Source organism: Vulpes lagopus, chromosome 11 (genome assembly GCF_018345385.1).
Source record: "Vulpes lagopus strain Blue_001 chromosome 11, ASM1834538v1, whole genome shotgun sequence".
In the NCBI taxonomy this organism is placed as follows: domain Eukaryota; kingdom Metazoa; phylum Chordata; class Mammalia; order Carnivora; family Canidae; genus Vulpes; species Vulpes lagopus.
Genome location: NC_054834.1, coordinates 43,451,515 through 43,466,642, shown reverse-complemented (window position 1 = coordinate 43,466,642; position 15,128 = coordinate 43,451,515). Strand labels below are relative to the sequence as shown.

The 15,128-nt window shown below is 38.1% G+C and overlaps 1 protein-coding gene and 1 pseudogene across 3 annotated transcripts in view; one reads left to right on the top strand and one right to left on the bottom strand.

Annotated features, from left to right (window-relative positions):
- The window catches only part of CDC73 (cell division cycle 73), a 118,940-nt gene extending 104,716 nt beyond the window's left edge, over positions 1-14,224 (bottom strand). For 2 of the 3 annotated variants that reach the window (XM_041723223.1, XM_041723224.1), the window contains exons 1-6: positions 13,778-14,224; positions 11,189-11,294; positions 8,151-8,220; positions 3,557-3,619; positions 3,421-3,473; positions 316-404 (exon numbers count right to left, since the gene is read on the bottom strand). In XM_041723223.1, the coding sequence (XP_041579157.1) occupies positions 316-404; positions 3,421-3,473; positions 3,557-3,619; positions 8,151-8,220; positions 11,189-11,294; positions 13,778-13,908 (512 nt within the window). In that variant the 5' untranslated portion in view covers positions 13,909-14,224. The remainder of the gene's footprint in view (positions 1-315; positions 405-3,420; positions 3,474-3,556; positions 3,620-8,150; positions 8,221-11,188; positions 11,295-13,777) is intronic. The other variant, XM_041723222.1, reaches the window with a different exon arrangement.
- LOC121472149 lies at positions 8,942-9,280 on the top strand (annotated as a pseudogene).
- Positions 14,225-15,128: the final 904 nt, after the last annotated feature.

Sequence of the window (15,128 nt, the reverse complement as noted above, 5' to 3'; positions counted from 1 at the left end):
TTTAGTATGTGTCACTGTACAAAAAAAGTTTGCTGACCTCTGCTATAAATCAACAAGAGATCACAAAATAAATGAGTGGCTTGGTAATAGAGTAATTTTAAAATGCAAAGATCAATATGGTAATAGAACCAAGAAGGCTTTCATGAAAGCATAATTAACGTTGAATCTCCCTTACCATAAAACATGCCCACACATCGTTTGAACTTCGGGCACAGAAGCATATAATGAATGTAAAAGATAAAGATAAATGGAGTTAACATATTAAAATCTCCTTTCCCATATACACTTAACACTTTCTACTAAAGAAAATCTTACCTAATCTGTTCAGTCTGTACAATCCCTTCTTTGTGACCCTCCAAACGAGCAGCCAATCTCTCTTTATCAAGGCGCACACACTCTTCATCCTGAAAATAACCACTGGTTAATATTTTAAATTTTTATTTAACTTTTAGAACAATAACAAATTACATGTTCCTTACATAAGTTCCTGCCTATGACATTCCAAGCAACACTGGTCTTTAAGATTACTTTTAGTTAAAGAAAACAGTAATACATACCTGTTGGATCACATAAGAGAACTGATTAAAAAGCTTACCAAAGAACTTCAGCAACTTTTTTCTACAATTAAATATTCTTCTCCTAATGTATCATAGCTACTTTCATTCATGAAGTATTATGCCACTTTCTTCAGGAAGGTTTATTCCTAAATAAATTCCTTTTCTTCAGGAAGGTTTATTACTAAATTTTATGAAAAGCTTTCATCAGTCAAAAATTTCATTTTGGAGATAGTTTTGTGCATCTGTTGCCCCAGGTCCTGAATCCACCAGATTTTTGATGACCAAAGTGAAACTTGAATGGTTTTCAAAGCATGTTCCTTAGAACATCAGGCATTTCCTACAAAGTGCCCCATGGGCCACTTCTCTGAATTCAACTTTGGTAGCTCAGCTTTTCTCTAACCTATATGTTAGAATTTCAGATAAAATTCAGTCTGAAAAGCAGTGAAAAACAAAACTTGATCTAGTTCAATGGCCACATTCAACAAATGAGAAAAACTAAGAATCAGAGTATCTATGGCTAACAAAATATGATATTGTATAAAAAGAATCAGTATATTCAATGTTGTGCTACATCCAATTCAGGCTCTAATATTAGCCTATCATTTAAACAGACATTTTGCTGACATAAATGCAAAGACAGTATTTTAGCAAATTCCATTAAATTTTAGCCATGTGTAGTGAAGGTATAATACAAATCATTCAAATTCCTTAGGAAACTACTGATTTTAAAGCCAAATGCAGCCTAGATTTTAATCAGATCAGAATCTTTGCCCTCAAGGATTTCTCTCTCCTAGCATAATGCCTTGCAGGTTCCCAATATATATCTGCTGAACTAAAAACTGTTTATGTAACACAGCTGTTTACGTAACTCATTTTAACTCTATAAATACTCCGGAAACAATTTTATTATACTATTTCTTGCTGATTTCTCAAGTAAATGGTATCTTAGCAAATTAGTATTTTTTGACAGTTCAATTTATTTCAAATAATTAAACTGTAAATTCTGGTTTTTCCTCTCGAATAGTATCTCTAAATTCACACATTCTGTTCACAGTGGGTCACAACCTTCTTTCATACAAAGAGCTGGTGAAAACTTCCACTTTACTGCTGCAAAATTTGTAGTCAGTATATATAGTAGAATGGCTGAAAGCCAGATTGTCTAGGTTCTAATCCTGGCTCCATGAACCTCAACAAGTAATTTAGTCTCTCTGAGGGGTTTGCTTACTGATGACATGTATAGTACTGCCAACTTCAGGAGGTTGTGGTTGAGAATTACGTGAGTTAATATAAAGTATGCAAAACATCACCCAGAACAGAGGAAAAAAACATGAGTTAATTATCATTATTATCATTAACTAAAAAACATCAAGTCCATGTCTCAGAGTATGCTTATAAAATTACATTGTTTTAAAATTAAAATTGTATGGTTTTAGCATCAAATTCTATCAGTGATTCTACAGAACATACTTACTAACAACCCTGCCATTTAACAGTTTTTTATCTTTAAGAATGCTTTACTATTTATGTAAGAAAGCAAAACGTAAAACTATTTGATTTTTATATAAGTGTGAAAGGAAAAGACTTATGTTTTCTAGTAATGTTAACATTAGTGATGACTACAAGCGTTATTTTTATATTGTTAATTGATACCTGGACCAGTTCAATCATTTCTCAGATTTTAAGTGTACCTCTAGTAGATAATCTTCCATTTTCAGGGAATTTTATATGTAACTGATCTGGGGCTTATTAAAATTTTTAAATAAACAGTCTCATAATCATTTAATTAAAATTTCTAAGGCTCAACTTTCTTATGCAATACCCTAGCTGTTCAATGCCTTTTCCTTCTAAAGGTAACTGCATTTCTTATACAGCTTCTATTTCATGTGCACTATCCTTATTTGCCAACATTAGCAGTCCACTTGCTGGCTATAAAACATTATAAAAAACACGCAACCTAATACATCAGTATTTTTTTTTAAAGATTGTATTTATTTATCTGAGAGAAGGCATGTGTGCAAGCAGGGGGAGGGGCAGAAGGAGAAAATCTCAAGCAGACTCCAGCTGAGTGCAGGACCCTGAGATCATGACCTGAGAGGAAACCAAGAGGAGGATGCTCAACTGACTGAGCCACCCAGATACCCCCCAATATACTTTAGTATTTTGAGAAATAACTATAATAAGCACTTCATGTTCACCGTCTTAAGACTGAAGCAAATTGGGACCCTAGGTGGCTCAGTGGTTGAGCGCTTGCCTTTGGCTCAGGTTGTGGTCCTGGAGTCCCAGGATCGAGTCCCATTATCAGGCTCCCCCCATGGAGCCTGCCTTTCTCCCTGCCTATGTCTCTGCCTCTTGTGAATAAATAAATAAAATCTTAAAAAAAAAAAAAAAAGAATGAAGCAAATTCTCACACCATCTTATTCCAGGGGTAGGCAAACTACAACCCAAAGATGGGCTCAGTTTGTTTTTTAAAATTTTACTGGAATACAGCCTTGCCAGTTCACTTCTGTACTGCCTATGCTTGTTTCTGCACTACAATAACAAAGTGGAAGAGTTGGACAGACACTAAATGGCCCAAAAAGCCTAAAATATTTACTATCTTACCTTTTATACTAGTTTTCCAACTCATGACCCAGCCTAACACTTTCATCAATAGTATAAAAGAAAATAAAGTGATTTGTCTATCACATAGATTGTATGTAAGAGATCTTAAAGTATAGTTCAAGTTACTATTAATCAAACATTCACTGTACTACAAGTTTTCCAGGAAAAAAGCTCCTAGGATTACTATGAAAAAGAATTCTTATCTATACACAAACCCAATTTTGTAATACTACAAATCACATTTAAAATAAAGTCCCATTACCTCAATGCGTGGTTTCTTTGCTTCTGCTAAAACTTCATCTGCAGCTCGTTTCACTTTAAGAAAAGAAAAGTAAATAAATATATAGTACTGGAATAAGTTTTTGAAAAGTTCAATATAAATATATGACAAAACGTACCTTGGGTAGATCGCTGAAGACCTATTTCTAGAGGGGCACTTCTATCTATGCTTGCTGATGTTGCTGAAGATTTAAAAAGATTTATGTGAGAAGACCAATATTTGAACACATATACTTGACATTATTATAAGTGAAATACTCAGTATCTGTTATTTCTTACTTTATATACAGTGATTTCCCAGGAAAAAAGTTGTTAAGTAGTCTTGTAAAAACATTTTATTATAAGATCAATCTGTATTTAAAAGTTGTAAAAGAACAAAATATTTTTAATAATCTAGCTTCCAAATTATTGTGATAAATTGAAATCAACTGGTCACTTCAAAGAACGTATACTCCAATATTACTTACCTACCACACATGCACATGAAATGTATCTAAACATAAATACATAAATCATAAATATATATTTATAAAGGAAAAGCCTTTAAGTTAGCGTTCACCTTAAAAATCACAATTTTTAATTACAATTGTTTAAAAAATTGATTTTAATTAAATCATTTAATTTCTGAATGTTTCAAAATAATGAAATTAACAAAAGGGTGTACTAGTCCCCATCTAGGTAGTTCTCACCACCCTGCATAACTATTTAATGATTAACGATCTCTTGTGTATCTTTCTAGAGTTTCTTTTTGTAGATACAAGAAATATATTATACTTTTATTTTTCCCTTTTTAACATAAAAGATAGCATATTATACACAATGTACTGAATCTTTTTTTAACCTCACAAGAGAGCTCTAACACATCAGTATGTACAGCATTCTTCAACTTTTTAAAAATATATATAGTATTTACTGTCTGGATTATACTGTATTTAACTAGTTTTCCCTATCTACTCACAAGCAGTTCAATTCTATTGGTTTTTGCCACTACAATGACACAATGAATAGTTTTGTGTGTGTGCATGCATTTACGTATATATATATATATAAAATGCTTCATGGATTTTCAAATATACCTCTGGTATAAAGTCCCAGATCCAGTATTTCTGGGTTGATTTTTGTAACAAGAAATACTGCCAAATGTCTTCAGTGGGTGTTTTATCAGTTGACATTATACCTAAAAATATATTCAGGTATCTATTTCCTCAGAGACTCACTAGAGTATATTATTAAACTGCTAAATTTTTATCAAGGCAAAATAAGTGCTATCTGTATAGTTCCAATTTGTAATTATCTTACAAGTGAAATAAGCATTTTTCGTATGATTTCATCACCTTTTCTTTGAATTGTATGACTATAATACATTGGGTTGTTGGTCTTTTATGCATGTATTTCTAGGACCACTTCATATTATCAGTGAGACTGGTCCTTTCACTGTGATATGAGTTGAAGTATTTTTCCCCCAGCTTGTCAGGGTTTTTATACAGAACGTTTTCATTTTTATCAACCTATCACTTGAATAATCCTATTTTTCCCCCACTGATTTGACCTCTGTGTCAAATTTACATAATTTAATACTTAACAGATAAAAAAATCATTCTATCAGTTTATTCACATTTTTAAAATTACTGTGGCTTTAAGTTCTAAACTCTAGAATACTTAGTATTTTCTCATTGCTCTTCTCTAAACTTCTATGACACTTACTTCTACCAAATGGATTTTAGAATCATCATGTCTTGGTTCCAACTCCTCCCTCAAGAAAAACTGTATAGAGACTTTAATTGGGATAATGTTAAATATAAAATCTGTTATGAAAAAAAATAAAAATAAAAAAATAAAATGTATGTTATGAACTGATATCTTTAAACTATTACATCTTGTATAAGAGCACGGAATGTCGGGATCCCTGGGTGGCGCAGCGGTTTGGCGCCTGCCTTTGGCCCAGGGCGCGATCCTGGAGACCCGGGATCGAATCCCACATCGGGCTCCCTGCATGGAGCCTGCTTCTCCCTCTGCCTGTGTCTCTGCCTCTCTCTCTCTCTGTGACTATCATAAATAAATAAAAAAAATTTAAAAAAAAAAAAAAAAAAAAAAAGAGCACGGAATGTCTTAAGATTTGTTCAACTTTTTCATTAAACCATGAAATCAACAATTTGTTTTAAAAGTAGCAAAGTAGGGTAGCCCAGGTGGCTCAGCGGTTTAGCGCTGCCTTCAACCCAGGGTGTGATCCTGGAGACCTGGGATTGAGCCCCACATCAGACTCCCTGCAGGGAGCCTGCTTCTCCCTCTGCTTGTGTCTCTGCCTCTCTGTCTCTCGTGAATAAATAAAATCTTTTAAAAAAATAAATAAAATAAAAGTAGCAAAGTAATATACTTGATGACTAAACTTATTTGTCCTATAGAAACTACAAGAAATGATGTGGATAAATAAATGGCAACTTTTTTTTATGGATTCTGAAAAGAAAAACAATTTATTTGCCTCTCTCCCACTACCCAGCCTATTTGTCATGCTTACTTGAGATGCTTAAAAATAAAGGATCCTTGGGAAACCTGGATGGCTCTGTGGGTGTCTGCCTTTGCCTCAGGGCATGATCCTGGAGTCCCAGGATGGAATCCCAATCAGGCTCCCTGCAATGGAGCCTGCTTCTCCCTCTGCCTGTGTCTCTGCCTCTCTCTCTCTCTCTCATAAATAAAATCTTAAAAGGAAGGAAGTTTAAAACCAAACAGTCTTAGATTACATTGATTTATTTATATTACATTAATTTATTCATATCTATCAAATTCTATTACATATATCAATTTATTATATCGATTCATATTTTTTTGACAGCAAATTAATAATTACTCATTTACACAGGTAAGCACCTACTATTGATTACTGTTCTAAATGCTGGGTATTTAACAATTGTCTGCTTCCTTAGAGTTTACCCTCTAACGGGCAGACTATATAGAAGTAAACAAATCTGTAATTTCAAGTCAATATAAGGGATTTGATAAAAAATAAATCAGGAAGATACTGTATGGGCATATGTGGGAAAACAATGCTATTTTATATTTCAGAGGGCTAAGTTCTTTTTGACAGAAGTTTTAAGCACAAATATGAATGAGATTCTAAGAAATAAGACATGAGACAATGTAGAGAAATAGAACTGAACACAGAGAAAACAGCGAGTACAAGGGTCCAAAAAGTTAGGATAGGGTAGCCCAGATGGCTCAGCGGTTTAGTGCAGGCTTCAGCCCTGGGCCGGATCCTGGAGACCCGGGATAGAGTCCACGTCAGGCTCCCTACATGGAGCCTGCTTCTCCCTCTGCCTGTATCTCTGCGCCCCTCTCTCTCTCTCTCTCTCTCTCTCTCTCTCTGTCTCTCATGAATAAATAAAATCTTAAAAAAAAAAAAAAAGTTAGGATAATTAAAAGAATCAGTAAGACTGAGCTGCTATGAGCAAAGGAAGGTTGGAAGAAGATGAGGCCACAGAGATTCAGGCAGAAGCAAGATCACGTAGATCAGAATAGGATAAAGAATGTGAGCTTTATTCTAAGTGTGATGGGAAGCCATAGAATGGGCTGGAGCAGGTAAGTGACACAATCAAGTTTATATATGTTTTCAAAAACAGGTCACTCTAATAGGTCACCAAAGATTACACTAGAAAATACAAAGTAGGGACCTATAAGACCTATGCAAGTCTAAAGGGAAAGGATGGGACAGGGTGGGAACAGAGTGGTTAAGAAATTGTCATACTTTTAAAGCTAAAGAAAAGGATTTGTTCATGAAATCGAAATAATCAAAGATTTCTCCACGGTTTTTGGCCTAAACAACTACATGAATGGGATAGCATTTACTGAGATGGGAACACTGGGAGACCAGATCTGCTATTTTAGTTTTGTCTGAGGGAGAATGGAAGGAGGGAATCAACATTCTATTTCAGATATGATGAATTTCATATACCTATTAAATATCCAAAGGAAGATGTGGACAGTGAATTTATAATTTGGAACTTAGGAATAGGTCAGTGTTGAAGATAAGAGAGTTATGCAAAATAAAATGAGAAATGGACAGTGAACACAAATAGAATTAAAAGAGTCTGGTGCCCCAAATGCCAAGTGAAGAAAAGTGTAGTAGTCAACAGTATCAAATGCAGTTAAGAGGTCAAGCAAGATATGGATAAGAAACACCAAAGGAAATGGTAACCCTAAAGTCCGTGTTGACCTTACAACAGTAATTTCAGTGAGATGATGAGTAGGAAAGCCAGATTGGCGTGAATTCAGGAGAGAAGCAGTGGTGTTAAGCAACTGTTAACAAAGAATTTTGCAATAAAAAGGAGAAGACAAATTCAACAGTAGATACTAGGAATGTGGGGTCAAAAATTGTTTTTAAGTAAGAGATCTTACAGTACGCATTTCAAAGGGAATGATGCAGAGAAAAGGAGAAAGATGATGATGCAAGAGAAAAGCAACAATTTACAAAGGCAAAATCTTTGAAAGTGTGAGAGGAAATGGAATCTATATAGATAGAGAAGTGGTAATTGACCGTGGGAGGGAAAATAGTGCACTGACCGTAACAGAAAAGAATGGAGAGCATATGCACACCTATGCTTCTAGTAGGTTAATTTTTTTAGTGGAGATACAAATTCTCTTCTCGTTGCTTTTTATTTCACAGAGGAGGGAAAGAAGCAATGGCTATTTAAGAGTGAGAGCAACTTAGAAATTACTCACATGCTTCACCATTGAGATATCCAAGTAGATCTTTTCGGTCAGGTCTTCTAACCACAGGAATATTTTCAGTCTGAGGTCAAAATTTTAAATTAGTTATCAAATCAACAACAAGTATAAGAAACATAATAAAGACAAACATTGTATACTGCCTGAATTTTATTCCAACGTATCTCAGTAACATTTATTTAGGACTTCATCTTTATGGAACTAGGCTAAAAAAACCTAGTAAAAGTCTTAAAAAATTTTAAGAATATTAATTTTTAATAACTTCATTTTGAAATTCAAATAAGATATATAAAAGATAACCATCAAAAATGAAACAATGACTCATCCTTCTTCAAAAAATCAATTCCAGTCTTTTTTGTTCCCTTGGCTTAAGTATTTTTTAATTTTACTCATGATACTTTTCACATTTTAAGCAATTATCTTTTTAGTCCTATTGCCTGCTCATTTTATAGATTTCCAAGTACATTCTCGCCTCAAACACAAAAGAGACTTCCTCAAAATATTCTACTTGAACTCTGAAATATACTAACTTAGCCATTAAATTAAGTTTTCATAATTAACAATAGATATGTGTTATTTAAGCATGAAAAAACTTAGGACATAATATAGGACAACATTGATGGTGGTTTTTTACTTTCCACATTACACATTTCTTTTTTATCCTTGAATGTATACAAATTCTGTAAGGAAGGGGAAAAGATTAAAAAAATTAAATCTGGAAAATATATCTATTTTGGTAAAATGGATAATTTTCCTTTAATCTCCTACACTAGCACCGGTCCAACTCTGGCGTCTTTGCTGAGGGTCACATTGAGCTGTGAGGTGCTGCAGGGGTGTCCTTAGAGTCAGCACCATGGCAGAAGACATCAAGTCCAAAATCAAGAACTACCAGACTGCCCCTTTTGACAGCCGCTTCCCCAACCAGAACCAGACTAGGAACTGCTGGCAGAACTACCTGGATTTCCACCGCTGTGAGAAGGCAATGACTGCTAAAGGGGGTGATGTCTCCGTGTGTGAATGGTACCGACGAGTGTACAAGTCCCTCTGCCCCATATCCTGGGTGTCGGCCTGGGATGACCGCCAGAGGCACATTTCCTGGGAAGATCTGAACTGGCTCCACCCACCTCTCCTCTGTCCTCCATCCTTTTCCCAGGGTGGTGAAGGGGGACCTGGGTACATGGTGATCCCAACCCTGGGATCCTGAATCATGGCTTAACTAATAATAAATACTAGTTGGAAAAGTGAAAAAAAAAAATCTCCTACACTAGCAGTTTTGTAAAGAGGTATGCAACACAAATAAAATTGTATACTTTAGTCACCAAGTCATCTTGGGGCCATGAATTCAACGAATCCACTAGTTATCACAATCTCTCATATCATTTTTATAATGTAAACAAATAACTGAGTACAGGAATGACTGGTGGCTGCCAAGATTATATAATTAAAATCCCTCTGTCACTTTATATAACAACAATGAAGCAACAAGTATTCTTTGGCTAATTATCGCATACTGACTACTGATTAGATTTCACCACACCAAACATTATGCACACTCTCTCTGATGTTAGAAATAAACTATATTTATATTTAGTCACTTAAAATTAACCTTTTTTTTTTTTAAAGGGCAGGCTAATTTTTCATTTCTGCTAGGAGTATAAAATTTAGGAGCCAACAGATTTGTGTGTGCTTGTTTTTAAAAACTAGTCTACTTGGGGATCCCTGGGTGGCGCAGCGGTTTGGCGCCTGCCTTTGGCCCAGGGCGCGATCCTGGAGACCCAGGATCGAATCCCACGTCAGGCTCCCGGTGCATGGAGCCTGCTTCTCCCTCTGCCTGTGTCTCTGGCTCTGTCTCTGCCTGTGTCTCTGGCTCTGTCTCTCCTTCTATCTCTCAAGAATAAATAAATAAAATCTTTAAAAAAACAAAAAAAACAAAAAAAAAAAACTAGTCTACTTGGAGTATATCATAAATAGTTAAAAGATTTGAATTAATTTTCTTTAAATTACTGTTTATATGTCTGGTAACATACTCCACCATTTGGTTACTAATGAATCATGTCTATATAATAAAGCCAACTGAGAAAGAGAGAAGTCCTACTCACTCTAAAATAGGAGCTATGGGTCAGGAAAACTTATTTCAGAAATGGCCTGCTCACAAGAAAGAGCAAATAACACAAAAGAGAAAAAAAACTACATTTATAGAACTCTAGAATTACAGAATTCTGCCCTTTCAATCTGTGACGTATTTAAGAAAAACAAAAGACTTAAATACCATGTGAAGAAGGTTCCTAAATTTCACAGTAACAATTACAGCCATCAGTTGCATGCTACTATCATTTCCCAATATAATCTCTAAATCTAAACCAAGTATCTGGATCATCTTTATTACCACAAAATGAATGAACGTAGCCAACAAAATATTCTAACTACTGCCTAATTCAGTTTTTAAAAGATTTAAGATGAGGTAACACAAGTTTATAGAGATGCTGTTATTTTTATCCCACTATTTCCCAAATCCCAAGTAGTTTCAAACTGTATTTTTTCTATACGTATTAGATGCTGAATATTTCCTACTCAGAAAAACAGTGGTCAAATACTAAGATGCTGAAAGCAAGCAAAACTGAAAACAAATGAGTTTATCAATAACGTATAAAGGGTTTATTAAACTGATTAAAAATTTAATTTTAAAGTTGTCTATTAATCTTATTTTTGATGCCCCCAAAAAAGTTTTCTTGAGATTAACCTACAGTTCTAAATATCAAGAGTCCTTCCACAGGCTTATGAATTTCTAAAAACATTCCTACAAATGCCTTCAAAATTTCTGTTCTTGTAAACAGTGTCCACTTTTTACATGAAAGTCACAGATTTAAAAATCTGCATAAATCACAGTCATCTAATTTTGACCCTCCAGTAGCCTTTCATACAAACCTTTTTTCTTTTGATTTGAAACCCATGAGGGAAGTGATCCATGCCAAATAATACCTACCACCAAAAAAACAAAAACCCAAAAAAGTTTTAAAATACATTTTACTTACGGCTGCACGTCGGACATAAACAGGATGAGAAAGGTGCACATTATTAAGTAGAAACAAGATAGAATCCAATGTGTAGTACTCTCTGGGTTGGCCTTCTTTTCCAGTCCTGAAGTAATTAAAACAAAATTTTCCCTCAATTTTAATTCAACTCTTTGGACTTAATTATACACATGAATTTATCTATATTCGCTTTGTTACCCAAGAAAGGATTTAACATGGCTAACAAAAATACCCATAAAAGTATGAAATTTAATAAGTGGAAATGTCATTAAAGCAAAAGAACTCAAAGAAGACAGAACAAGAAGCAAGAAGGAAAGCATACCATATTCACATTCTAAGGTACTTTATAGAATTTGGCCCAAATTTGGTTCTATCTGGCCTTTGTCAACAGAGAGAGAAACCTTATCAGTTATAGACTGGAAAGAAGCCACAAGAGAAAACAAACTGATGAGGAGAAGGACAACTATTACCAATGCTAAACTTACAAGAAATTTATCCTATGTCTCCTAAGTAAGTACTGCTATAAACAACATCCTTAACAACACTCTTACAGTAAACACAACTATGAATTTCAGAGGTGTAATTCTTATGACATCCCTCAAAAATTTAACCAATAGTGTAAAATCATAATGAATTGTGATAAAACAATGCAGTTTATAGGGGCAAGCTTTTTTAATGAAATCACATAATGCTATCTGTTCAACAGTATTCATGTCCAATCTCACCCTTCCTATGTAGATTCTCCTCACCTAAAAAACATCATTATTTAAAGTCATCTGAATACAGCCCAAAATAATCAGCCCCAAACTACAATTCTAGCCTGCATTTCCACTTCTTTAAACTGACATCTTTCAAACCATATTATCACTACCAATTACTGTACGATGAAATATAACATACAGGTAACCAGTTTATTTTAATGATATAGAAGAGCAAAGTCACAATGTACTACCTGCAAGAAGGGATTAACTATTGTTTACAGTTATGAAGTTGGATGTATGTACACATGCATACAGAGATGAACTTAAACGAAACGAAAATACATTTATTGGGGTGATTCACTGTTGTTAAAGCTTGAAGTCACTCTAAGCAGTTCCTTTTCACTACTGGCTTCATCGGACTATCGAGAAACATTTCCCTTCCAGCTCACAGGCTGTTAAGCGTACAGCTCTTCAAGACCTACCCCATCATGTCGTCCTCAAGTTCTTCACCCATTCTTTAAAGCTTACTCATTTGTTCATGAAAAATGTGTAGCACGTCTACATCCCAAACACACTTCCATGAAACCTTTTCTAACACCCCAAGCTAGAAGTAGTTACTCTCTTAAGGACCAGAGCGCATTTCTCACCAACTTATCTGTTTTATCTCATCTCCTCTTAAGTTAACCTCCTTTGAGTCAGGAATCAAGGTGCTAAGAATTTTCTCTATTTCTCGGATGGAACTGCCCTACACCAGTACTACTACTTAACCACGAGGGAAAAAAAACAAACAAACAAACAGTTAAAATCCCAATGAAATGCGATTGTCTGCGTAAATTCTTTTCAAAGGACAAAACGCAGAGAACTCAGAATGATGTCACTGCATCAACATGTCATAAAGCTAATCAAACCATAAGCCCTCGAGGCCAAAAAACTAGCAACCAACAAACTACATCTTCCCTAGCTTCTCATCCACTCTTCTTCCTTCATAAAAGCCCAAGGTTCCCCCATTCAATCAAGCCAAACGGGCATGGAGGTTCTGGCCCAAGGTTCCAACCACTCGAGTGAAGTACCAACGACAGAAACACCACTACAAAGGTCCCGCACGATAATCGCACCTATTTCTAGATAGTGTTGCCTCACGACTTGATATTCAGAAAACCCGGCACGGATCAACATTCTCAAAACGTCGCTCTTCAGGGCACAGTTCCTAAAACCCCACGCCACCCTCGGGCTCTCCCCGAGACCTCTAAGGCCCCCTCCATTTCGCCCGGCAACTTTCTCCCTGAGGAAACTCCTGCCTTCCGCCCCCCAAGAGGGGCTGTGAGGACTCTTCCCGAGTGACCCGATCTTTTTCCCGTTCTGACTTCACATAGTCGGTTCTCTTTGCTCTTCGTGAGGGAAGGAATTACGGAAGGGAAAGAAACAGACCAGGAGCTGCAAGGGGCAGCAGGGATACTTACAACCACACATGGCAGCCTCCGAGAGAAAGGAAAAAAAAAAAAAAAAAAACAACCAAACTGAAGAACACAACACAGCAAGGCGTCCCCAGGACCGGACGGTGTGCCCCTTTCTGCACCTACACACGTTGCTAACACTCGACCACTCACCGGCAAAAATGAACCAGAAAACTCAGAAACTCCCAAGCTCCCTTTCCCTGTGGCGTCCCAAACACTGAAACAAACGGACCCGTCCAGGCGCACCTCCTCCTGTACCCTCCTCACCTAAAAGTACAACTTCTTTTCCAGTGAGAAACTTTTACCCACAGACCCGTTTTTTTTTTTCTTTTCCTCCATCCCCAAAGGGAATCGGGGGGAGGGGTTAGGAGGAGGTCGCCTGGGGGCGCCCCCCTCCGCCGGCCCTCCCCAGGCCACAGCCGTGCCGGACCTACCCCCAAACTACATAGTTGGTCTTCACGTTCTTGGGCCACGAGAACTCGCCGAAGATCACTTCGTCTCCCTTGACCACAATCTCCTTCTTCTGGATGTTGTACTGTCGCAGGACGCTGAGCACGTCCGCCATCTTCCCCCCCCCTCGCCGCCGCCGGCCCCGGGCGAAGCCGCCGCCGCCGCGCCTGCCTCCTTCTTCCCCAGTCGCCTCGCCCTCTTCCTCCGCCGCCGCCGCCGCCGCCGCGAACCAACAGCAGCCGCAGAAGCAGCGGTCCTCGCCTACGACAGCGGCTGGGGCAGCAGACACCCAGGCCGCCGAGGACCCCGCGCTTGAAGGCAAGGCCCCGCCGCCGGCTGCCCGCGGAGAACGCCTGACTGCGCGCCGCCAGCGCCGCACGGCCGCCGCCAGGGGGAGCCGCCGCCGCCAGGAGCACGCCCCTCCCAGACTCCCACTCGGCACCGGGCCGAATCCCGGCCCGAAGCTCCGAGCGCAGGGACACCGCGCCCACGTACGGCGCACGTACGGCGAAGGCTGCCGGCGCACGCGCACGCGCACGCGCACGAACACGCCCCTCGCCCCTCGCCGCGCGCACGCGGCCAGCGACAGGTGCGCGCGCACCTGCAAGGAAGCCGCGTGCTGCTGCGCCTGGGCGCGCGCTGGGCGGTCGCCGACCCACCTGGGCTCTCGGCTCGTTCCTTTGGAAGGGATGGAGCTTCGCGGATTTGTAGAGCCCTAGGGTCACCTTACCAACCAAATGAGACCCATTAAGTGGCCTCCAGGTCTTAGTGATCAGATGAGCCCCTTTAGAAGGGTGAGGAGGCTTGGGGGGCGGTGGTTTGGCCTTAGTGTATTCATTCGCAGAGTGGGGAAGACCTAGCCCGGGCGAGATCAGCCCCAGTCACCTGTGTCTCTTAGCTGCTGTTTGACCTTGGCCAGGATACGTTGTCACAGCATTAATTGGCTACTGGAGAAAAGGGGTTAGCATGAGAATAAGATGAAAGAAAGCGTCTAGCAAATCATCAAAATAACATAAATGTTGGATCTTCCACTTCGTTTCCTTAGATGATGACTTTTTCCAACCTGGCCCTTTCTCCTGCCAGCCTCAAAGCGGTATGTTTAAATGGCTCTGTTCAGAGACCCTAAGGAAAAACTTACAAAACAGACTCCAACCTGTCAGAATTTGAACACTTTCGAATTACTTGATTTTTTTTTATTGGCACTCAAATGGCCATGCTGGAATCAATTAAATAAATTCAATATATTGAGCCCTTTATACCTTAAACCTTAAACACCAAACATACGGGGCCCCTTTTTTTTTTTTATTCCCTTTACTAGAGCCGAAGGGGGGGGGG